The sequence below is a fragment of the Oxyura jamaicensis genome, chromosome 2, assembly GCF_011077185.1.
Source record: "Oxyura jamaicensis isolate SHBP4307 breed ruddy duck chromosome 2, BPBGC_Ojam_1.0, whole genome shotgun sequence".
Taxonomy (NCBI): domain Eukaryota; kingdom Metazoa; phylum Chordata; class Aves; order Anseriformes; family Anatidae; genus Oxyura; species Oxyura jamaicensis.
Genome location: NC_048894.1, coordinates 79145629 through 79170557, shown reverse-complemented (window position 1 = coordinate 79170557; position 24929 = coordinate 79145629). Strand labels below are relative to the sequence as shown.

At 40.5% G+C, this 24929-nt stretch overlaps 1 protein-coding gene across 3 annotated transcripts in view; it reads left to right on the top strand.

The window, feature by feature from the left end:
* The window catches only part of PIGN (phosphatidylinositol glycan anchor biosynthesis class N), a 108752-nt gene that overhangs the window by 74041 nt on the left and 9782 nt on the right, over positions 1 to 24929 (top strand). For all 3 annotated transcript variants that reach the window (XM_035317097.1, XM_035317098.1, XM_035317096.1), the window contains exons 19-26: positions 2142 to 2253; positions 7875 to 7983; positions 11580 to 11682; positions 14079 to 14181; positions 18224 to 18310; positions 20653 to 20708; positions 21179 to 21254; positions 22616 to 22689. In XM_035317097.1, the coding sequence (XP_035172988.1) occupies positions 2142 to 2253; positions 7875 to 7983; positions 11580 to 11682; positions 14079 to 14181; positions 18224 to 18310; positions 20653 to 20708; positions 21179 to 21254; positions 22616 to 22689 (720 nt within the window). The remainder of the gene's footprint in view (positions 1 to 2141; positions 2254 to 7874; positions 7984 to 11579; positions 11683 to 14078; positions 14182 to 18223; positions 18311 to 20652; positions 20709 to 21178; positions 21255 to 22615; positions 22690 to 24929) is intronic.

Here is a 24929-nt window from a genome sequence, read left to right as displayed (position 1 = left end):
TCGGGACATTAATAAAACTTGCACAGTATGATCCTGGCTAAACTCCTTCATCAAAAGGAAGCATACAAGAGGTGAATGCAGGGTTGCATGACCCAGGAGGAATGTACACATGATTGACTCGAGGATGAGTTAGGATGGCATACAGGAGCCAAAGGAAAATGAGGGAAAATGTGGACCATGCTGTTCACTGGGACAGGGGACCTGGTGGCAAAGGACTTGTAACAGACTAAAGCCTTCCTTGCCTCTGTCGTTACTGGTAAGACTGACCTTAAGGATCCACAGCCTTCAGGCCCCTGAGACCTACAGGAAAGTCTGGAGCAAGGACAACTTCCTCTTAGTGGAAGATGATCAGGTTAGGGAACACTTGATTTGGAGGATCCAGGGAACTACAGGCTGGTTAGTCTCACATCAATCACTGGGAAAGGCAATGAAGCAACTAATCCTGGAAACAAACCATTTCCAAACATATGAAGGAAAAGAAGGTGATTGGGAGTGGTCAGCATGAATTTACGAAGGGGGAATTGTGTTTGACCAACATGACAGCCTTCAAAGATGAGATGACCGGCTGATTGAACAAGGGGAGAGCAGTGGATACAGTTTATTTTGATTTTAGCAAGCATTTTAGTATGGTCTTCCATAACTTCCTCATACAAAAACTGATAACATACAGGCTAGGTCAGTGGACGGTGAGGCGGACTGAAAACTGGTTGAACTTCCAGGGTTCAAGGGTTGTAATCAGTGACACAAAGTCCAGATGGAGGCCGGTCAGTAGTGGTGTACACCAGGGGTTGGTACTGGAGTCAATACTGTTTTGATATCTACATTATTGACCTGGTCGTTGGGATAAAATGTACCCTCAACAAGTTTGCAGATGATATAAAACTGTGAGAAGTGGTTGATTCACCAGCTGGATGTGCTGCCATTCAGAGGAAGCTCAGTAGGCTGGAGAAATGAGCAGGCATGTCCCTTGTGAAGTTGAGGAAAAGGGAAATGCAAAGTCCTGCACCTGAAGAGTAATAACCTTATGCATTAGGCAGGCTGAGGGCTAACTGGGTTGACCATGAGCTATCACTGTGCTCCTTGCAGCAAAGAAGGCCAATGGTGCCCTGGGCTACTTCAGGGAGAGCATTGCCAGCAGGTCAGGGATGGTGATTATTGTTCTCTGCCCAGTCCTGGTGAAACACATCTGGATTGCAGAGCCAGTACTGGAATATCTATATGAGGAGAGATCGGTAGCTGAAACCAGGTATCCTTGAGAAGACTCAAGAGGGTCTTATCCAAGTATTTATGTACTTGAATGGGGGAGAAGAGTCAAGATGATAGATTCAGATTCTTCTCTGTGGTATCCAGTGAAAAGACAAGAAATGGCCACAAATCCAGGTACATAAAATTCCATTTAAACATAAGAAACTTTTTTTTTTTTACACTGATCAAAATGGTCAAAGACTGAATCAGGTTGCCCAGACAGGTTGTAGAGTTTTTCTTGGTATTATTCAACACCTACGTGGACTTTGCCCTTAGCAGCCTGTGGAAGTTGGCACTGCTTTGAGTAGGGAGTTAGACTAGGCTGCTCTCCAGAGGTGCCTTCCAATCTTCATTTTATAAGTGAATAGCCTGCAGTTGTGTTACTGTATTGGCTAGATCATTACCTGAAAATTACTATTGTAATACAATTAAGCAGACCGATTTTACTAAATATGAGCTATTTGTGCTTTTTTTTAAATTATTATTATTATGCCTGAGACAACACAATGAGTGGAGCAGTCACACATGGACGTTTTGGTCAGTAGTCTCTCAATAGCAATGCCAAAAGACAAATAGTGGTGATTGAAAAACTAAAAATGACAGGTAACAAAGCAGGTACGTGGCCAAAATGGTGATTTTTGTCACTACCCAAAAAAAATGTAAGTCTGTATTTGTGGATGACAAGCTTGGTATTTAAAAAACAGACAAACAAAAAAGTACATGACTCGGAATTTTGTTTTTCCAAAGCTGGATGTTAAAAACTTCCTTTAATGCATTTCTGTCTTGGTACTGTAACAAATCATTTTATCTTAGTGAAGAACATGTCTATGAAAAAGTCCCGATTTGTTAATTTTGGTGGTATTTCCAAGGATTTTATTGTTCTTTTGTTTTTATAGAATAGCAGCTGGTTTGCTGACTCTTTTGATCTCTTGCTTCTCCTTGGCATCTTCCTGTAAAAGTGAAAATAAGTACAGAAATAATGAAGATATGAAAGTACATTTTTATCAGGTCAGTTACTACTTTACAGTAATTCTCAATGTTAGTTTTTCTGTGTGTAAATCTTTGTGTATTTTAAGAACCTTTTCCTACCGAAGCCACAATTTTCAAAAAGAAATTGATTGTTGCTGAGTTTTCTCCATAACTGCTATCTTCAAGAGGACTATACTCTTGGTAATACACATTTTAAAATCTCATAATGTTGTGTTCCCAAAAGCTCTTCCTTTATGTGCATTGGTACCTAGATGTGCACGCACATTTTGGTGCTCTGCTCCAAAAATTTGATACCCTACTCCTGCCTTCAGTCTGTGTATCTTACTCCCACTGACCTTTGCAGGACTGTTCCATGCACACTAAAGACAAGCTTGTTGGTTCAGGGGTTTATTTCCAGTTTCTGTTGAATAACAACTGTGAGACTGATACTGAGCTGCTTTTCTGTTCATTAAATCATCTTTTAGATGAAAAATGAGATTCTTCTTCACAGCTTCATCAAATAGGTAGATCTTTTCATACTTGGTGCTAATTAAGTTCTGGAGAGCTTTTAAGGTTTTAATAATACTGTGCATGTCTGCAGTCCTTGTTTTTTAAAAAACTTGTTACAAGATAATGGTTTTATTTTAGGACTAATAGTGTTTCTTAAAAGCATTATTGGTTATGACTTGTATGCTGGAATTTCCTATTGAGCTAAGCAATGCATTCATTATATTGTCTTTTTAGGTATGGAGCTCAAATTGGTTAAGAGGAGGAGGAGACAGAATATTGAAGTCTTAAAATGCCTTTACCTGAGTGTGCACATACTTATCATGTGGTGGTGGTTTCTCTTAACCTTCTCAGCTTAACCTAGGAAAAGAAGTACTGGATCCTGTCCTAAGCATTTAAGACGGACATTTCCAGTATATACTTAACCATGGATTTCTCACTGGAAAGCTCAGAAACAATTTATATTGGGGGAGTGGGAGTGCTCTTAGGTGGGCTAAGGTCAACCCACTGCACAACCGCGACAGCATCTCAGCAGTGTAACTTTGTGGAGAAACTCACAAATGAGGGGGACGATTAAATAGATCAGTAGTCAAAGAGTAATGCCAGATGCTTTCCTGAGCCAGCTTCGGAGATTCAGGAAATTCTGTGAGCCCTGCAATATTTAATTAGATGAAAAGGTTCTGCCTGCTTTTTCAGGGAGAAACATCTTCCTTTTTGTCCCAAGATGTAAGAAGATCATAAAGTTCCTCAATTTGCTCCCTAATCAGGGGATATTTTTACAATAGTGACATCTCATTACTGTTATCTATTAGGTTTTTATTTCAATAGCTTTCTTAGGAGTGACATGTATGGGATCCATCATTCACTCTCTGGGTGAGGAAAGGATTGGGAAGGAAGAGCATTTAGACTCAGAGGGGGAAAAGAACATTACGGAGGCATTACTAATGTTCCTCAGTTAAGAACTTGTTTTATGGTTAAAATTTATTTGGTTGCTCTGAAATGTACTGGAATGCTAAAGGAAAATGTTAGTCAGAAGACTGGTGTCATTTCTAGACACTGGAATTCCCCTTTTCTCCCTTTACTTTTTCTTTTGAGTTGGAGTTTTCAGAGGGGCTGGGGTAGGGAGCATCTTCAAAAATGCTGATCTGGAGCATTTTGAACTCGTGAGTTCTGATACACAACTCCTGGGGAATTTTAAGGGTGAGGTGAATCTTCTCATCAGACAAGACCTATTTTATAAAGGCAGCGGTCAGATTACGGATGCTCCTACACATAAGCACACACGATCAGGTTCTTGCTTTGCATCTGAGAAGGGATTTCTTGAGAACAATTTCTACAGCTCCCCCACGTGTGCTGTTTGGAAGCTGTCACTGAAAGTAATGCTTTCCTCTGATATGTGTGACTACTTAGGAGAAAACGAGCGGTTGCCTGATGATTCTTATTCTTCATTTTGGTGAATGAGAGGATAGATTCATTTGCTATGGTTCGTTCTCCTTGGTGTGCTCCTTTCCTGTCAAGTGCTGATTGAAGTAAAAGGAAAAATATAGTGTCCCTTCCTCATGAGCGGTCTTTAATTTATGCCTTGGAATTCCCTTAGCAAATTTGCTAACCTGTCTTTATAGGTCCAGCTCTGACCAAAAGCCTTTGAACCACACAACAGAGAAAGAATAAAAGGAGGTTCTAGCTTTTCTATTTCTTTTAGCAAAATACCTGCTGATCTGGCTTAACTTCTCTTGTGAGGATCCCTTGACTTCTCTTTTTTCAATCACTTCCTTCCTTGTTCTGGTACTGTCTGCATGTAAAACCCCTCTCTTGAATCTTTCATTTCAAATTTTCAGTCTCTCATCTCAAATGTTTGCATCTCCTCATTTAGGATGAAATGCGTTTTCATACAAAAAAACACGTAATATTTCCCAAAGACTCAAGTAGTTCTTTCCATTTGTTTGAGTTGTTCTACACGAGTTATTTTGGAATTGCATCTCAATAAAGATGCTTCCATTTTCAGTTTTCTTCCTATGTCAGGGAAAGAAAAGGACACAGCATTGCTTAGGCTTTTTTTGTTGTGCTTTTTTTTTTTTTTTTTTTTTCTTCAGAAGACAGCTTTCTTCTTTCTTGTCCAAGTGAGCTTGCTTTTCCATTTGAGAATCAGCCTGTAGTGAAGATGCCACATCTGGTAAGGAACAAAGCTTGTTCCGTTACGTTAGTTGTTCCCCCTTTTGGCAAAAAGAGACGCACAGAGGAGACAAAACTAAAAATATTTATTTTTTTTAAAATGGCAGCTTGGATGTAGACATCCACAGAGATGATAAATACAGTCCTGAGCTGTACATTCTTGTCTTGGTTTCTGCATGCGTGGGACAGAGTATATATCTTGGCAAATGAGTATGAACTACCTACCTTTATGGATCTGAGAGTCCATTTACAGGCTACACATTCGTTTACTGGCTTTTGTAGGTATTCATCATGGGTTTCCAACACTAGTCTTAGCCTTAAAGAAACAAAAAAAGACAACCAAACATTATGATCAAAAAGATTTGTCAACTGAAGTGTTATAAAGAAAAGTAAAAATACAGGATTACTTAATTATATTTACATTTACAGTTGTAACCAAATCTTCAGTTTTGTTCAGACCTAGTTTTGTAGTTTGGATATATGTCACTGTCTGCTTGAGGCAGAAGGATACTAATTACTTCTCTATTGTTCCTAAAAGCTGTCAAGAGTTTCTCAGGTTTTCTTTTGATATCATTAAAGCGCGAATAATACTTTTTTTTCTGAATTTGGTTTGCTGTGGCAAGGAGAGCGTTGGTTTCTGGTTAATGCTACTTCTGTCTTTTAGAAGGCTTTGGGAGTGCTTAAAAAATAGTTAGTTATAATCCATCAGCAAGACTGCTGCGGCGTTTACTGTACAACTTCATTTTTTTTGGCTAGAGTGAAAGTCAGTTCAGCTCTTTGCCAGCAGTTTCATAGCTGAAGTCCAGTTCTTGTTGTATCAAAATCGCTGCTGTTACCAGTGGCTGATAAGGCTGAGCCAAGCTGTTCTTCCGATGAGACTTGAGCTTCACGTGGGTCCAGGGTGGGCAGCTGATTGGTTTTCTTCTTTTAATTACTTAAAACCCCAGTAGGAATCCATGTCATATCTATGGAGTTAGGGGACGGGAGGGGTATTTTCAGCCAGCCTTGTATGCAGCCCAGCAGATGATGCTGGCTCTTGGACCATCCTCTCTACGGGCTGTTATCACATGTGGTGCTCAGGAAAGCTGCTGGCAAGGACATGTAGGGACTGCAGATGTCACTCTCGGTTTCCTCTTTCTAGCCGAGACCTACAGATGACCGTTTCTCAGAGGCCAGCTCTCAGGCTGTTCAAGGAGAATCTCTGAACTAAAAGGAGGTATGCAGGGGGAAGGAAGACAGGTTCTTAGCTGGAGACCTCTCTTTACATCTCCAAGTTGCTTCTGTGTTGTTCCACAGTCTTGGAGATGTCAATGAAAACTGGGAGCACTTTGCACATCAAATAAACTGTGAACACAAATCTCAGAAGCAGATGCTGAGCACCACCCCAGCTCTAGTTTAGATCTAGCAGCAGTAAATGGGGTTTTACTGATGTGTCCAGATCATCGCTAATCTTACAAGGCACAAGATACATTATGGGTGATGACACAGAGTGACTTCACCAGTGACTAGGAGATAGCAGGGGCGATTACTAGAGCTAATGATACTCAAAGGAGTTGAAAAGGTATGTCAAAGGGGGGAGGGATCTGGCCCTCAATGCAGTGAAAAGATCCCAAATAAACATCAGAGGTCTAAATGGGCCCATTATCTGAGCTTTTGAAGGCGTAATGGTTTGACCTAGTTTGATGTCACACAGAAATACAACTTAGATTTTCATGTGCTCTGAAATTAAACAGAGCCAGCAGATACTGAGCACCTCTGAAACTGGGCCAAAAAAAAGTGCTGACTGCCAAATATATCCTCTGGGCAGGTACCACTAAATGTCAGAATGGGAAGTGGCAGCTATTCCTATGGTAAAAAGTGAAGGCTGGGAACATAGTTCAGTTGCTTTGCCTTAAAAAAGCCACAACAGCAATTAGAGCTTGCAATGCTATTTGAAAGCACATTTGCAGAGTGCCGTGTATGCTTGATTTGCCTTTAGTGGAACTGTGGAGTTGTGAACAAATAGCAGTAACTGAAAACATGGCTCAAACGTTGTCTTGAATAATTGTCTGCTTTCAAAAATAACTGACTCATGGGGTAATCTCCCTAAGGGTGTGCTTTCTTTTGTGTTTCGGTGGTTTGTTTTTTTTTTTTGGGGGGGGGAGGGAGGGTGCACCTACCAGATGACTGATTGGTGCCTCCTGAATTAGTCCTAAACAAAACCCCTTTCCGTCTTCTGTGTTTTTCCAGAGCAGAGGCAACTGTGCTGCCCTGTAAAGCTCTTAACTATCCTTTCCCTTCACCCTGTGCCTGATCTTGCAGCAGAGCCAGAAGTTCTGCTGGTGGTTCGTGGCTGCCATGCAAGGACAAATGCTCTTCTGCCTATTTGCTCTGTTCTTTGTTGGTTCTTTTTTTTTTTCACATTTGCACTTATTTTGAGAAAAATATAGGGGGAGGTGGATGTGGGAAGGTGATAAATGGGGTTAGCTTATAAAAAGGGAAATCCATGTTGAGCTTTGATTCTTTGGAGGATTCTCACAGTATCTAGCAAATACGAAACATATATACCTATGAGTGTGTCAAAAAAAATGCAAGGAAATCAGAAGAGGCACTGTTACTTGATGACTTTACAAGATATATAAGGTGTTGGCAAAGAAATGGGGACGTATATTTTGTGTGGTTTATGTGGATGTTTAATGAGTTACTGTTTACAGAGGGTATATCACTACAAATTACTGATCTGGAACACTTAAGCTATTTAAAAATAGCATGAATAAATTTTAAAATAATAAAAAAGACTAGAAAGAAGATTTAAAATGCACAAATTCTACAAAGGTAGAAATATTCTACTTGCATATCAGAGAGTCTTGGTCAGGCTTCCACTCTGGCGTTGATTCAGATGAGGTGTTTATGCAACTCTAAAGCATATTTACCTATTTTAGTATGAGATGGCAGAGATCCCTACACTAATGACGCGTTTTATTGATTTTTCTTCTTTCTAGATGTTGAGTATTGCACTTTCAACATATGTTGTGAGCAATACACATAACAGTCTGAAGAACAAACAGGGATTGCCTGTGTTCAATCAAATTATCAGTTGGACCACTTTGGGTAAGAACATCTTGCTTCTAAACCTTGTTTTCTGATAATCTGTGGTGGTAGGGGATTGGTTGGGATAGCAGTGACACTTTAGTATTAACATCTTACTTTTGCACATATTGCTTGGTTTAACTCCTTATAGTTTGCTATTCTTTTCTAGGTTGTTTTTTTTTTTTTTTTCTGATGACTGTGTTAGTCTTCTAAAACACTACTTCTTTTAAAGTTTGTAATAGAATGTAAACAACTTTGACTTATAAATAGCTTTAGCTTTTGTTTTGAATATTCTGAATATCTTGAAGATCCCTGTTAGGGATATAATGGTACAAATGCCCTTTTTGCTTTACTTCAAGCCAGATAAAGGTGATCTGAGATGTTTTACAAGCAAGCCAGTTAAAGCACAGTGAAGTAATGAAAAGATTGTTGCTATATTTCAGTAAAACTAAAGCTGCAGCCCATGACAGAGATCCTTGGGGAACTGGGTAGGCTTTTCAGAGCTGCCTTACAAAGTACTTGTGAACTAATGATATTAGTATACATTTGATATCTGTTAGAATCTAACTATTAAAGAAAAAAATTACAAGACTGGATTTTTCACTGCTCTTAAATTAAAGTCTTAGGATGATTAAACAGAGCAAATATAATTATCACCGGGGTTATAGACCACAGTAAAGTAATGCCTTTGGTATTTCAGCTATAAAATAATTTCTGTAGGGCTCCGTTAGAAAATGTTAGGAATTATTTATCCCTGACTCATTTGGAATATGAGACTTCTTTTAAAGCTAAACATATCCCCTTTTAAATTTGAAAGCAGCGGTTTCCTATAAGTCAGGACCAAGAATTTAAATACAGCTTAATGGAAGAATTATGGCTCTTGTTTTCCAGTTGCTGAATGTCAGATACTGTGTGCATTCCTGTATTGGTGACGTTGCTGTAACTTAATCAGATCTTGTCTGTTTTGCCATTCTTGCTTCTGTTTGATAGAACTAATTCAAGACTGATACAACTGATTGTGATCACTATGTGTACAAGGAATACTTTTTGTAATGTAGTTCTCTTTGGAGCATTCTCTTTTCCATCATCCTTTCCTACCTCTTCATAGCCTACTGAGCTAAGTGCTTGTCTCTGTGTGAATGAATTCCTTGCAGTTTTTAAAGTCAATGAAATCAGTGATGTCCTGCCTGGCTTACTGTAGCAGGAATTGAGGTTAAAGGTTATCTTTCTCTCCTGTGTAATGGTGAGAGAAAAGTATTTTTCATCAAAGAGATGATTTGAGAAGTCATAGAGGTCTAGAGTTATAAGGAAAAAGTGTATTAGAAATTCTCTTTGCTGATGGTGTTGTGTCTATGATAGAAGCACCACTGAAAGTGAAGCAAGCTATGTGTCCTGTTTGCTGCCATGGTGGTATTGAATATTTTAGCAAAATTTTTCAGACTGGAAGTAATCGTTTTAAGTGGATGTGATATTCCAGGTAGGAGCCTTATGCGTTTGTTGAAGTTGCTTTACATAATTAAACACCTAAGCAGGTAAAAAGCTAAGGCATCCAACAGTATGTCCTCAATACTCCTGTTGTAGAGAGATGCCTTGGCACTTGCATAACCACTGCTAGCATCTGCCTTGTCATTAGCATCTACCATAAATGTGACATCACGTGTTTTCTAGCAAATTGTGTTGTCGTCCCCCAGCTATTCACTGTGATAAAGTCTACAGTGTTTAAAAAATAAAAAATAATTTTAGGCCTAAATCAAAACTTTAAAGAAAGACTGGTTGTGGGAAGAGGGGGAAACCGGGCAAAAAACTACTCATGAGTGAGTTCCTGCAGGCCTGCAAAAAGGGCCAGCTGGCTTCAGCTGTTGTACCACATGGTTGTTGCAGTGTACCTTAACTACAAACATACGGAGTTAAAACCAGGAGGTATAAAGTGAATCCAGCTGCTTCCACATTCTACAGAACCTTCTTGTGTATGTTAGTAGTTTTCGTTGATGGAAATCTACCATAGCAACTAGCCAAATTATGAGTAATTTCATGCCATAATTTTGTCCTGGGATGCATAGAGGCTGCATAGGTCAGCCAGAAATGTGCAGGTCTTTTGATGGCTAATATTTCACGTGACATATCAGAGATGGAAAGGGTAATTATCACCTGCCAGACACTCATCTGTTTTCATCTGTGATTGTGCACGGAAACCAGTGCACATCTGATGCACTGAGCCTAATTTACAGAGGCCCATAGCCACACTGACTTTCTTTCCACCAACTCTGACTTGCAGTGAGTGTCCCTGGAGTTCCTCCTTGAGCCAGGCTTTCTTTAAGCACAGAAAGCTAAAAGTAATGCTGAAAGGCTGAAGCAACCCTTGAAATGGAGTCACTTATTCTCTAACTGTAGCAGTGGCCCAGGCTGAAAGCCAGGGAATAAAACATTCTGACCCACAGTTTGTAGAAACTGCCTCATCTCTCTTTCATTGATACACTTACTATAAACACTGTTATATGCTATGACAATAAGCACAACAAAACAAATGAGCATTCCATATATTGTAGTTTTATTTCTCTTTCTTGACAGAATATGTATTAATTAAGACTCAGTGCTGATGCAACCTTTGAAAATTTCAATCTAGTGAGGGGACCATGCCACAATGGAGAATCGCACCAATGTTATTTGTCCCCTCATTTGTTTATAAAGGTTTTAAATAAAATTCTGTTTAAAAATGATATTTAAAAAGAAACAGGTTTAAAGGGGACAGATTGTTGCAATTCTTTTCCTTCTCCCTTTTCCCGCTTCAAGTGCCTGGCTGCTTTTCCTCTACTTTTCTTCTTTGCTCATTCTCTTCCAGTAGCCCATTTCCACTTTTCTCAGTTTTCCTCGCCTCCTGCAAGCCACTGGGCCCCATCCTTAGCTGCAGAAGTTTCCCAGCTAGAAGAGTCTTCAGGGGCAGCACTGACACAGCTAACAAGGGCTGAGCAATGGACTGTGCTAAGGAGCTACATGCAACTCCTTAGACCCTACACCTGCATTATAAAAATGCGTTACAGGTTAAAGGCGAGAAGCATGAATCACAACTGATAGGTCCCCTATAGTTCTTTAAATCTTCCTGTTTTAAACCTTTCAAGCAGAGAAGCTAATAAGTTGATACTTTCTATATCTGTACTACCAGTATTCTCAGTTGCACCTCAAAATATGGCAGGCTACCTAGTCTCATAAAATGGAGCAGTTGTTCCCTAACTACAGTCTTAGAGCTGTTGGTGGTCTTCAAGGCCATGGTTAGTGATTCTCACACTTGCAGTAAGCAGTGAGGTTCGACTGGTTATTGGGGGGTAGTTCTTCTGTGTTGTCTTAAGGGAACAGCGAGAAATTATAAAGGTTGGGGGCTAGAAAGCCCAGAGATTGTAGAGAAATGATAGAAAATAACAGAAGCAAAATTACTTTTGATAAATATTAAATGTTCCAAATACCAGTTTTCCTTTACCAGAAGTAACCACTGAAAATAAGTGGGGCATATATGACCACTATTGAGTTTTCATACATAAATGTCAAGATTTGAAGAATGTTGTCTTGTTACTGAGGATGAAATGTTTTGCATGCAGTGACTGACAGATCTCTTTTCATTGCAGTTTCTTCCTCAGTGTTGCCGTTACTGAGCCCCACGTTTCTTTTTCAGCGACTGTTCAGCATACTGCTTTCCCTGATGGCCACCTACCTACTCCTCAGCACAGGGTACTTCTTTCTTACTCTATTTGCACTGATCTTGCATATGAGTACTGGGGCTAAATGTGAAACTGTCTGCTGAATCTCATGTACATTCGTTTTAAAGGTGTAAAGCTTGCTTGCAGCTGTAGTCTCACCGTTTATCTCTTTGATTAGTTCCCTAAAGAAAATTTCAGGGGAACTTCCGTAGTTCTCCTTGTATTTATTGTGAGCACTCTGTTTTGTTGACATTCCTTTTAGCTAGACCAAGCAGAGACTGAAAGGATGTATATTCAAACAATCTTGCACCAAATAAGAAAATCTGTTTTAGTTTCTTCTGTTGTTTTAGTGCATGCTTTTCTCCTCACAAAAAAATAACTTTCTTCTCAGTTGCCCAGCACTTGTGTGTAGCTATGGCTTAAATGATGTGATGGGAAACAAGTAGCCCTAAAATGAGGGAAAATTTTATTCAGAGATAATTTCATGGAAGTATCTTTTTTCAAAGGGATGCTAGATCCCCATAAAGAGCAGGGCTTTCTCCTTTTCAGATAAAAGGCAATTCTCCAGAGCTTGTAAAGGACGAAAACACCATGTCAGCCAACCCACTTTTCGTCCAGAGTCAGTAGCTCTTAAAAGCATAATTAATGGGGAGTGTAGGAACCATCCCTTCTGCCTCCCCTCCCACTTGTCCTCTGGATTTAATTACACTGGAAAATTAAGTGGAATAAAATATCTTACAGCAGACATTTTGCAATAGCTGTCTCTTGTGGATACGCTCATTTCAGATGTAACATCTTTTTTTTAATCTCCTGCCTGCCCCTTCCTCCCACTTTCCCATTAGGTTTTTGATCCTAATCTTACTCCTGTCAACACACGCAGTCTTGAACTCGACCTTCTTAGCCTGTCCTGGTTGCTGGGTGAAGCATTAAAATTATTCTGAGGATGACAACCTCCCTCTTTGTATTATGGCCCTTCACCAAATTGCTTAAACGCTTACAGCTCTTTGCTGCCTTTCTACAGTGTTCAAATTGACCAACAAATTCTAAAACAATTCTTAAAAAAAAAAAAAAAAAAAAACAGTTGTAGCAAACCCAAGGCTCTCCGTACCAAAAGCATTTTCTCCTCGGCACTCTGTTAGATTACGTAATGATAGCCTGGTGCCTCACTTGGGTAACTCCAGTGCCTCCCTAGGTGTAGTTAGGTGGAAGTATTGAAGCCAGCTGAAGAGCATAGCTGCTTACAACAAGTTGTCACTGACTCAGTTGAAGACATTCAGTTTGTAGGCAAGTGTAGATGATTGTGAGGCTTGCGGGTACTTCTGGTAACCCAAGCATTGTCACCTTCATGATAAAGTGCTTGCCGCTTTGGAAATTAAAACAAATATTCAAAGTTTTTTGTTCCAGTTTGAAAGCACTTTGTAGCTACACTAGTGGGGAGATATAATACAGAGATAATACCAAGATTAACTGTGATCATTTTCTTACTTTTAGACAATTAGGTCCGAGTCTAATGAAAAAAAGGGAAAAATTACAATCTTTTCAGTATTAGTGTCAGAGTCATTGTCAGTTTTAGAGTGCCATACTGAAAGAAAAAAAACTGAGAAGCACCGTGAAGTGCAACCTGGGACAGAGAAGGCAGGGAAAAACTAGTTTTATCTGACAACAGTCTATACCCCCAAGCTATAAGGGTGTTTGTATTTCTCAAATAAATACATTTGTAGTTTCCTATGCTGGTATGCTGTAGAAGCCAGCTGTCCCCCCTCTGAGACTGGGTGTCCAGCTTCTAGAAAAGCTGAGGTGACTTGATTAGAGTATGGCTTGACACTACTGTTGGGGTGGATGTTGCTATTGGGGTAGATTGGTATGTAGAAAAAGGACATTCAGCTTCAGCAAAATGCAATGCTCTTTTAATCATTTAGATACCTCTCTCCTGGCAGCTGGACTGAGACTACCAGAATGAGTTTGTGTGATTAGGTCCTAAAGAGACACAACTTCTAGATGCTAAGCTGGACTGTACCTCCTCAGTTCCAAATAGATCTTATTATAAAACTTTCAGTTCTGCAGAAAACAGGTGCCGAATGACATTTTTTTCTTCCCATTCCTTTTAGATTTTATTTGCTAGAGTTTTGTTAAAATCGGTCGTGATAACAATGGGAGCTCAGCCAATGTTGTGGCATCCATCAGAGAAGGAAATGAGTACAAAACACAACTGACTAAAACTGAAGCAGTCTGCCTCTCCTAGTTTTATAATTTAATCACTGTGTGGCTTTAAAGTTCACCAACCGTGTGTACTCCTCAGAAATGGTGGGTGAAGAGTGCTGCTATAGTGTTCAGGTATCACTGGGGTAAAGAAAAAAATATATTGATATTTGATGTTAAATAGTTGTTAGTGACGGCACTTACTATGATTATTACATTGTTATTCAGGTATGAAGCTCTGTTTCCACTGGTGCTCTCTGGTTTGATGTTTGTGTGGATACATATGGAACAAGAAGCACTGCAGCACTATGGTCTTTCACTCAAACCAAAGGTAACAGCTCCAAATACTTTTATCAAGTTAATTATCAGCTTCATCTTTTTCCTTCAGGCACAATAAACAATTCCAATAAACAATAAAGTTCCGAGTGACTTTCACAGAAAAAAACTTTGCATTTCCTTTTTTTGAGCTTAGGAGGCCAGCCAGTAACAGCTCTCATGAAATCAGAGAATCATCTGGGCTGGAAGAGACCTCCAAGATCACCAAGTCCAACCTCTGACCTAACACTAACAAGTCCTCCACTAAACCATATCCCTAAGCTCTACATCTAAACGTCTTTTAAAGACCTCCAGGGACGGTGACTCAACCACTTCCCTGGGCAGCCTATTCCAGTGACTAACAACCCGTTCAGTAAAGAAGTTCTTCCTAATAACCAACCTAAACCTCCCCTGGCGCAACTTGAGCCCATTCCCCCTCGTCCTGTCACCAGGCACGTGGGAGAACAGACCAACCCCCACCTCGCTACAGCCTCCCTTGAGGTACCTGTAGAGTGCGATAAGGTCACCCCTGAACCTCCTCTTCTCCAGGCTGAACAAGCCCAGCTCCCTCAGCCGCTCCCCATAAGACTTGTTCTCCAGGCCCCTCACCATCTTCGTAGCCCTTCTCTGGACTCGCTCGAGCACCTCCATGTCCTTCTTGTAGTGAGAGGCCCAAAACTGAACACAGTACTCGAGGTGCGGCCTCACCAGAGCCGAGTACAGGGGGACAATCACTTCCCTGGCCCTGCTGGCCACGCTGTTTCTTATGCAAGCCAGGATGCTGCTGGCCTTCTTGGCTGCCTGAGCACACTGCTGGCTTATATTCAGCCGACTGTCAACCAATACTCCCAGGTCCTTTTCTGCCAGGCAGCTTTCTAACCTCTCATCTCCCAGCCTGTAGCTCTGTTTGGGGTTGTTGTGCCCCAGGTGCAGGACCCGGCACTTGGCCTTGTTGAACTTCATACCATTGGCCTCGGCCCATCGGTCCAGCCTATCCAGATGCTCCTGCAGAACCTTCCTACCCTCAAGCAGATCGACACACGCACCTAACTTGGTGTCATCTGCAAACTTACTGAGGGTGCACTCGATCCCCTCATCCAGATCATCAATAAAGATGTTAAAGAGGACTGGCCCTCGTACCGAGCCCTGGGGGACTCCGCTAGTGACTGGCCTCCAACTGGATTTGACTCCATTCACCAGGACTCTTTGGGGCCGGCTACCCAGCCAGCTCTTAACCCAGTGAAGCGTATGCCAGTCCAAGCCATGAGCAGCCAGTTTCCTGAGGAGAATGCTGTGGGGAATGGTGTCAAAAGCCTTACTGAAGTCAAGGTAGACCACATCCACAGCCTTTCCCTCGTCCACCCAGCGCGTCACTTTGTCATAGAAGGAGATCAGGTTCGTCAAGCAGGACCTGCCCTTCATAAACCCATGCTGACTGGGCCTGATCATGTGGTTGTCCTGCAAGTGCTGTGTGATGACGCTCAAGATAGTCTGCTCCATGAGCTTCCCTGGCACTGAGGTCAAAATAGTTCCCTGGGTCAGTCCTCTGGCCCTTCTTGTAGATGGGCGTCACGTTTGCTAGCTGCCAGCTGACTGGGTCCTCCCCCGATAGCGAGGACTACTGATAAATGATGGAAAGGGGCTTGGCCAGCTCTTCCACCAGTTCTCGTGGTACCCTCGGGTGGATCCCGTCCAGCCCCATCGACTTGCGTACATCTAAGTGCTGTAGCAGGTCGCCAGCCATTTCCTCGTGGATTGTGAGGGCCACCTCCTGCTCCCCATCCCCTTCCACCAGCTCAGAGTACTGGGTAACCAGAGAACAACCAGTCTTGCTGCTAAAGACTGAGGCAAAGAAGGCGTTAAGCACCTCAACCTTTTCCTCATCTCTCATCACTTAGTTTCCCCCAACATCCAGTAAAGGATGGAGATTCTCCTTAGTCCTCCTTTTTGTGTTAATGTATTTATTTATAAACATTTTCTGTTATCTTTAACAGCAGTAGCCAGATCACGTTCCAGATGAGCTTTAGCCTTTCTAATTTTGTCCCTACACATCCTTACAACATCCTTATAATCCTTCTGATTGGCCCGCCCTCTTTTCCATAGATCATAAACCCTCTCACATCAGAGCTGTTTCTAGGAATACAGTAAGTCAGTTTGACTTAGTGATGTGTTCTGTTGGCTACAAACTGTTCTTTGAATGTAGTGCTAATCAGAGTAAGGTACAGTAACTCTTCAGATCAAGTGCAATGTCACAGTACTTTCTTCCTGATGGCAATCGTGAGTGTCTATGTAAAGGCTGAAAAGAAATAATTTCATTTCTGAAATGACCCATAAGAAATACAAGAAATCTTGTTTGACTTTGTCCTGCCCCTCTCTTTCATCAAAGATGGCCATTTATTTCTGATATGACAGACAAGGAGTTGGAGACTAAATTGAAGCTGTAACATTCATGGATTTGCCTGGAGACAGAATTTTGTAATAGGTATTGATTGAATTTCTTTCACCCCCAAATTTTCAAAGCACTTTTTAAAGCCCATGCTGCTCACACTGCTCTTTAACTTTTAGATTAGGTCCAGGTTTTAGCAGGCTGTGGCTTTGCCATTGATTTGGTTAGAGCCCGGATGCCTGTTGCAGAGCTGTCTGGGTGCTCAGAGCTAAGCAGGTATGCAACGTGGTTCTTCCTCACTTCTCCCAGTTGTGCCCTCCTTGGTGCTGGTCACAGAGAATATGAGTGGGGATGCACAGAGGTGGCCAGAGATGCTTGTAAGAGAAGTGGTGGTATTTATCTTTCATGACAAAGCAGTCGCTAGATTGGATCTGACAAATGCTCTGATTTTGTCTCCTCAAGGGAGACAATTTTACGACTTGAGAGAGAACAGGTTTTAGCAATTTATTGCTGGATATCGGAAATGAAAATGGGAATCACTTTTTATGTATATTGCATATACTAGCGGTATTTTGTGTGAGCAAGTTTTGTGGCATCTTGAGTGATAGAGATGGAGTCTGAATGCAGAAATGTAAAAGTAACACGCACGCAAACAGAAAAAACAAACCATAGTGCAAGGCCATGATCGCGGGAAATTCTTAGCACAGCATTTTTCAGTGGGATCTACTTTCTCTTCTGCTCCTGAACCCACTGTACCTTTTGCATCTTGTGACAAGCCATCTGTGATGCTTGCCTGCCTGATGGTGGTCTTATATTGTTTGTTTTAAAATGAAATTCTATTAAAACATTGTATTATGTAGAAGACTTGAACAGTGACGAACACTTTATTAATCAAATGTAAATGACAAGAACATGAGTGAGCTATAATTACGGTTTATGTTGTCACCATCTGCATGTCTTTTGACTTTTCTTTTGGTTTCAAGTGAATGGAACAATAACACTCACCCCCTGCTTCCCACTTTTAGATAGAAAAATCATCTCTGGAATGCCTGTTAATACCTGCCGTCAAGTAAATGTTGTACTTGAGAATCCACCTCAGTTCTCTGATGTGAGATTATTCATTAAAATGTTGACAGCATTGAATGTCAACTACTTGACTTTTTCTTTTCCTCAGTGAAAAGGAGTTCATTGGCCTCTTAAACTCCATGAAGACAGTTTCTCTTCAGGTCAAGTGATTGAGTGAAGGAGTTGGAGAATATTTTAGTATTCTCATTCATAGCATAAGTCAACTAAGGGTGATTGCAGTCTATTATTTCTGTGGGTCTTTATCCACGTGTTTACGTGACCAGTGGAAGTGTGTGTGCAGGAGGAATATTTATGATGGAAAAAGAGAAGATGATAAATATAAGTCATAGAAGTTCTTCTTTAGTCTAGATAACAGCAGAAACTCCGCTTGTGTTCACTTGATCATCTCACTAGTACTATCTTTCTGGCAGATTCATTAAAGTATAATGAAAATATGAGTAAGTTTGCAGTCCTCATCATAATGTCATTCTAATAACAGCTGCTAGGGAAGTAGGTTTATTTCTCATTCATTTCAGTGAAAAATATGGTGGTTCCATTGAAGTACATCCGTTATGTTACGTATTGATTTCTTCTGCTGTCTTCCCAGCTTGCTGTTTTCAACTTCGCCTATGCTACTGATATAACTCAGTTTCGACAGCTCCACCTAGATGACATCCGCAGGTCTTTCTTCTTTGTATCCTTTTGGCTGCTGCTTTCCAGGAAAAAGATGGGTTTGTTTCAGAAGGTCCTATAATCAAAAAATTCTAGGCTGATAGTGCTTGGATACAGAAGGTAGTGAAGATGATCTGACTCGCGTTGCTCAGAAGACAACAGTCTTGTACGTTGCTTTTTATACAGTAGTAAAAATAAATAAATCTATAATGAACTGTACTTTTATTTGAAATCTGTCTCTTTGGCCACTTTGAAAAGTTTGATCTCTTATAACTATTACAGTTGAGTTTAACTTTATTCTAAGGGCACCAATTTTCAGTTTGGTTGTCTTTTATTGTATTTTGGCTGTAGAGAATTCATTCAACCTTCACAAGTTAATTGGAAAAGGTGATGTTAAAATTATTCTTGTTCTGTTTTTGGCTTATGGCAGATTATTGGGAAGAAAATGTTAAGGGGCAGACGTTAGCCACGGCCAATCAGATGAGATGAGAAGGAAAGATCCTGCAGACTGTAATGAAATGTGTTGCCAGGGTCTGGCCTAGAAAATGTATCACACATCCTTTCTGCCGCTAGAAAGGATTTGTGCTCAGGGGGAAGGGTTGCTTGTTCACTAGCATAGCAGTTATTTTGCATTACTGCAACTGCTGATATTTTTTTTTCAATACCCTAAAAGCGTGATAACATTACTGCTTTTCTCTTTCATCCTGGGACTGCAGTTGAAATTACTTATTTTTACATAACAACCTTATATCCTGCAATGAGTTCATCTATTTCATTTGCTGCTTTGCTTTTTTTTAACAAAAAAAGCTATTTTTTGTTGAAATTACTGCTCTCAGATCCTAAAAATTAGCCAAAACAAGACCCAAACAATATGATTATATTTTTTAAAGTTTCAGCATAGTACTTCTTTAATATCAAACACTTAAGAGGAGATTAAGTTATTATATTTAAGTGAAAACACTTGAATGTATCCTGTTCGGCTCCTGGAAAAAAATACACAGTTTGCTAGTCTCCTTTGCAGAGACCAGGTGTGACACATACTAGCTCAAAAGGTACTGTTCTGTTTTGTTTAACTCAGGTATGTGTAACAATTAGAAATAGTGGTGTTAAAAGACTTTTCTTCTAGAACAATCACATTGCACCCACAACCCTGTTAGTTGTTTTTCTTAAAAAGAATCTTTAAGGTTCCTATATGGAGCACAAAGGTCAGCCTTGCGCTGGTTGACCTTGTAGCCTGATTTTCCAAAAGCAGATTCAGACTGCATATGCTTAGCATTTTCATTAGACCTATGTGCCACTGGTAGTTTTTGGCTTTATTACAAAATTGTTGCTGTTATAAATCTCAACTGGCAGATTTGCACTATGCTGTTAGACTGCTGTGTTACTAAACTCGAAATGATGTGATACTCTTGGGAGGCACAATTTCTGAAGTTATGCTGACCTGATCCTCCAGAAATACTGCATACAGAACCCCTACGATTCCGCTGAATATTTGGTAGCAAGATGTTTATGCAGAGACTTGAATGATCTGAGGCAGTAGCTATAACAGGAGTGGAAAGACCCCAGAGGGACCTCTAGCAGCAGGAGCCATTGTCAGTAGCCCTCTGCCTGGTGGGAAGAGGAAAAAAAAATAATTAAAAAGGCAGTTAAAACCATTTTTTGACCGAAGAGATGAGAGCCAGAATGGGTCCCAGTGAGCTCAGGGGTAGAGGAAAGTTCATCTTTCATGAACTCCTACAGTAGCAAGCATTGTATCTAGATGAATAAGATAGGTTTATAAAACTTTCAGCTACGCAGATCATGCCAGAGTTGTCCTCCCTCCCTGAAGTAAGGAGTAGCTGGGAGTCCTGAGTTGCAGTGGATAGACTCAGCATAATTTTTGGACAGCAAAGCTATGGAAGGCATAGCAGCCTTTAGTCTTCTTTTCTGGCCAGCTAACTCTTCCACAGTTGATTCCTCAATAAAGCAATCAATCTATTTTGTTTGGTGATACACAATGCTATTATTTATTTATTTTTTGCAGCAGTGGGTGTTTGTGTTACTGGGATTGTGGTCCAGGTGTGTTCCTGTCTTGTTAGGGGCCCAGAAAACAAACTGCAGGTTTCTGGTAGGGGATTTAAGACACCCTCTGAAGTGTTACATATGTAGTTTCTGTCTTTCAAATTTGATGCAGTCATGTCTGAATTCTTAGGCGGAGCTAGATAATGCTTTGGTTTTCTTGATGCCATGTAAAGCTGTAATAGTAGGTCTGCATCTTGTAGTTTCATGACAGGATTTGGGAATTAAATTGGAATGAAGGGGGGAAATGCTGGGTTTGTTTTACTACATCTGTTTCTGTGGTGTGTTTTCCTTAAATACATCGAGGTTTTCTTCATAGTGACGGCCTTTTTTGGCACCGGGAACATAGCTTCCGTTAACAGGTAAATCGTATTCATTGATTTGAGAAATAGTAGGCTACAAAAATTCTTCCTACAGTTGGTATCCTGAATATAAATTTGGTCAGCACGATCAAGGCAGCAGAATTAAAGCAATAATCAGTGATAACAATAACAACAACGTATTTTTTCTGCTCTCTGCAATCTGTTCCCTAAGAGCCCGCACTGATTGGGGTCATCTCAGTTTCCATGAGAAGCTATTGGCAGCATGACTTGAGAGAGCTCGGCTGCTCAGTAGCAGCATGGCTCCCCAAAAGACACCAGCAGAGAAAAACTGTAGAGAAAGAAAAGTGAAGTGTAAACAGTCCTTGCTAATTTAATATTTGAGCAAGAGGAGAGAGGTCTGGAAGCCTTGTTTAAAAATGTATATACACAGGACTAACTAAATGCTACGTTTTTTAATGCAAAATGCCATTTTGAGGACATGTTGTAATGTCTTTTTCATGTTTCCCTAGTTTTGATCCTGCGTCTGTCTATTGCTTCTTAACTGTGTTCAGTCCCTTTATGATGGGAGGCTTGCTCTTGCTGAAGGTTAGTAATCCTACCTTAGTGAAATTTTCTCAAAGAGCTGTTTAATAAATAACATATCGCGCACACAGTTGTTACTTTGCAATTTACAAAAACATATATATGTATTTGAGCTTCATTAGCTTTCTCAGCCATGTGTGAAGCTTTCAGCCTTTGTATTATTTCTAGAGATGGATTCTTCTGATTCCCAAAGGAGAGAAGCTAAATTGTATGGAAAGTATAATTTAACTGTATTAGATCAGTTTATTGCATTAAAATGGAAATTTTAAATGTTGAAAAGACTTCTAGATTATTTTAAAAATGGTAAGTTTTCCCTGTAGTATGATATCTACAGAAACATGGATGGAATATATATATATTATTAGTTCCATCCATCTACATTACATTAAGTACAGTCTTTGAATGCTCTACTGATTAGGCTGTCATTTTCACAATGAGTGCTATTTTTAATATTTTTTCTAATATCTTAATGGTCTATTAGAGATTGGAGTGCACTTCTTGTTTGCGGGCAAGCTGTGGTAGCTCTTTTCTGGTACTTGAGGACAGGATCCGCCAGGGGCAGAGGCAAACAGGAAGGGAAACATGGAGTTTATGGATTTCTTTTAAAATATGCAGCAGCTCCTGCCTCTGCATCTCTGCTGCTTCTGTCCCAGGGAAAGCACTTATGTATATAATGTGTAATACTCCAGGACCCAAGTCAGTGCAAACTTTCTGGATCCTAGGGAAGAGCTTTTTGGCCTCTAAGAGTTGTGATGTGCTTACACTTCTAACTTAAGAAATGCAAGTCAACTTGAGAAGGAGCAAAAGACAACATTAACGTTTCTAACTTTTTTTTTTTTTCTTTGTGTTCTAAGTTTACTGAACTGCTTTCATTTGCTTTACTTGTCTTTGGAGGAGCAGGGTGATGGGTGATCCTTTTTTTTTTTGATGAATACATGCTATACTTTAATTTTTTTGTATGTGTGAGGCTAAGATAGACCTATTACACTTCACTTGGAGCTCTGCAGCCTGTCACACAGGATATTAGATCTGAATAGTTCTGTCTTCTAGTCTTGCTCTAGTATTTATCATCAGTGTTAAAATGGCTAAACGAAGTGAGGATCATTAATGTGTTTTAATTATAGTTTTCCATATTGCCTCATGGTTTATTTCACTGCAGTTCAGCTATGACGATGGAAGGGGCTTTCTGTTCATTTACTAAACATGCTTCCTGCAGAATGGGTCTCTACTCTTTCTTGCCAATATTTTGTTTTTGTAACATACACATTCTGTGATAATTTCAAAAGAATGAAACTGTTCCCACAACCTGCCAGGTTGTTGTGTAAATACAGTTATATACCAAAATGTTGTTTCTGTTTTAACAGGTTGTAATCCCATTTGTTCTTGTATCATGTGCTTTTGAAGCTGTTCAAGTCACAACACAGCTATCTTCTAAGAGGTACAGTAAGGGCTGCATTTCTGCATTAGTAAGGGTTTCAAATCTATTTTGCAGGAATTCAAAATTGTCATATCTAAATTTAAAAGAAAAAAAACAGCCGATGGGTCATACTGTTTCTTGTTATTACAGTTTGGTTTTCTTGTTCAGTGATTCTGCAAGCTCAGGAGTTCTTTTTGTGATAAATGATTATAAATGGAGGTGTTGGATCTGTCTGAAGCAATCAGATACTTAATATTCTTTCTTGACAATACACAGGAGGAGCACTGTTTTCTCCATAATATAGAAAAATGAGCAGAATCTGAAGTCTGATTTTTGTTTCATATTGCAACTCTGCTTATAGTACAATATTTTAAAAATAATCCATTTATAATGTAACCAATTCAGAACTGCATAGCACTGACCTCACCACAAATAGCATTAAAAAAAAAAAAAGTCTGTGTGCCCTTCTATGGCAGTTTAATGCTGTTCAGGTCTCCTCAATATTACATGGTTTTTGTGGTAGGGCTAGATGGCTGCCAGTCCTTCCTCCATCTCTAAAGACTTTTCAGACTGAATGTGAGAAGGGTCCCCAGCCTCTGTACAACATGTGGGATTACAGATGGTGCTGAAATGTAGGAGGTCCACCACCTAATTTTGATTTTGTCGCAGTGGGATCTTGTGTGGGGCCAAGGGTCTCACTAGACAGTGGCCGCAGTGACTTTATCCTGCATATTGCTCAGCTGAGATGGAGGAAGCTGCCCTTAATCACTGTGATGTCCTGTGCCTTTCTGTTTGTTTTCACCCTGCCTGTGCTCTCTGCCTGTTGTCTCCTTATGCAATTTCACCTGGTACTAAGAGGGACATGGCAGCCAGAAACTCGACTTCTTGTTGAAGGGGCAGCACAATGCTTGCCTTCCCACTTCTCCTGCCTCAGGTGTGCATGCAGTGTGTTGGGGCAGTCCCCAGACCCCCAGGAAGGGAAGGGCATCTGTCTTCCTCACTAAGGTTAATGCAGGAGCAGGGCTGCACTGAGGAATTGGCATTGTTCAGAAAGTCAGCTAGCAATTCACATCTGTAGGGATCAGGCATCACAAAGGTCAGCGTTGCCCAACTTCTGAATGCTCTGCAACTCTGGAGATATTGCAAGCTTTTGTGTAATGTGCATGTGTGTGTGTGAGAGGGGAAATTGGGTATTTTTAAGGCATGGGACACGAGTACATCTTTGCAGGTTTATGAGGCTGTGGTTGTACCTCAGGCTGGGATTTTTGCTGGCTTCATTTAGCTGCTCAGGTAACAATAGCAATGATACCGCCACAGCATCAGCTTGGGATCAAGACAGAAACCATAAGAAGTGCCCAGGTTCCCTGGAGGGGCTGTGCTCTGATTATCAGCACATCCCGGAGTCTGTGCTGTACTCTCATTATTGCTCTTGCTGCCCCTGCTAGCTAAATTAAGCCATCACAGGGTGCAATCTTGTTTTTGTAGTGTCATAAACATGCTCTGAAATTAGTGTTGTCCTTCCGTTGTGAAAGGCTTCCTGCAGTTCAGAAGGGCGTAAGGCAGATTTTTGTTGTTTCGACAAATTGCTCCCAAACTCCCTGTTTATAGATTAAAGATTTTTTTTTTCTGTTCGTGGTGAATATTCTGTCAGAATATGTTTGAACTTCCCTGTGAAAACAGCCCTCTAGCCGAGTGCTTCCTAGGCTTCCAAGCTTGCAACATCTGAACTGAGCCGTAGGTAAGGGGACAGATGCCTGTCAGTGAGCCTGAGACACGGTAGGTTTGTGGCATCCTGATCTACTAACGAAGCACATGCAGACTTTGGCAATATCAGAAACTTTTTCTTATTTGGAGACATTGGTGTGAGTGTCCTCCCAGAACAAACTTGTGCAATGCAGCTGCAGGACATTTTTTCCCCAAAAAAAGGCTTCATGGATTTATGGTGATAGTACTGATAAATTAACTGTATTATAGTTAAAGCCTCCTCTGCTAATGGGTCAGTTCCTTGCTACATTGCTTCAGCATCATTAACTTAGAAACTAGTTTTAACCAGTTATAGTAATTGCTTTCATGCAATTTAGGATTTACATAGTTTAATGAAAAGAAGATTAGGTTAATGGGGAAAAAAATAGCTCTGCATGCTCCCTTCTGGTTCATTTTATTGGCTGCAGTCTACTTTCCAGAGGTAAACTGCTGCCTGACAGACTCCAGTGAGTCTGCGAGCGTGCCACCAAAATGCTGCACCTCGTTGGAGCAGCTCA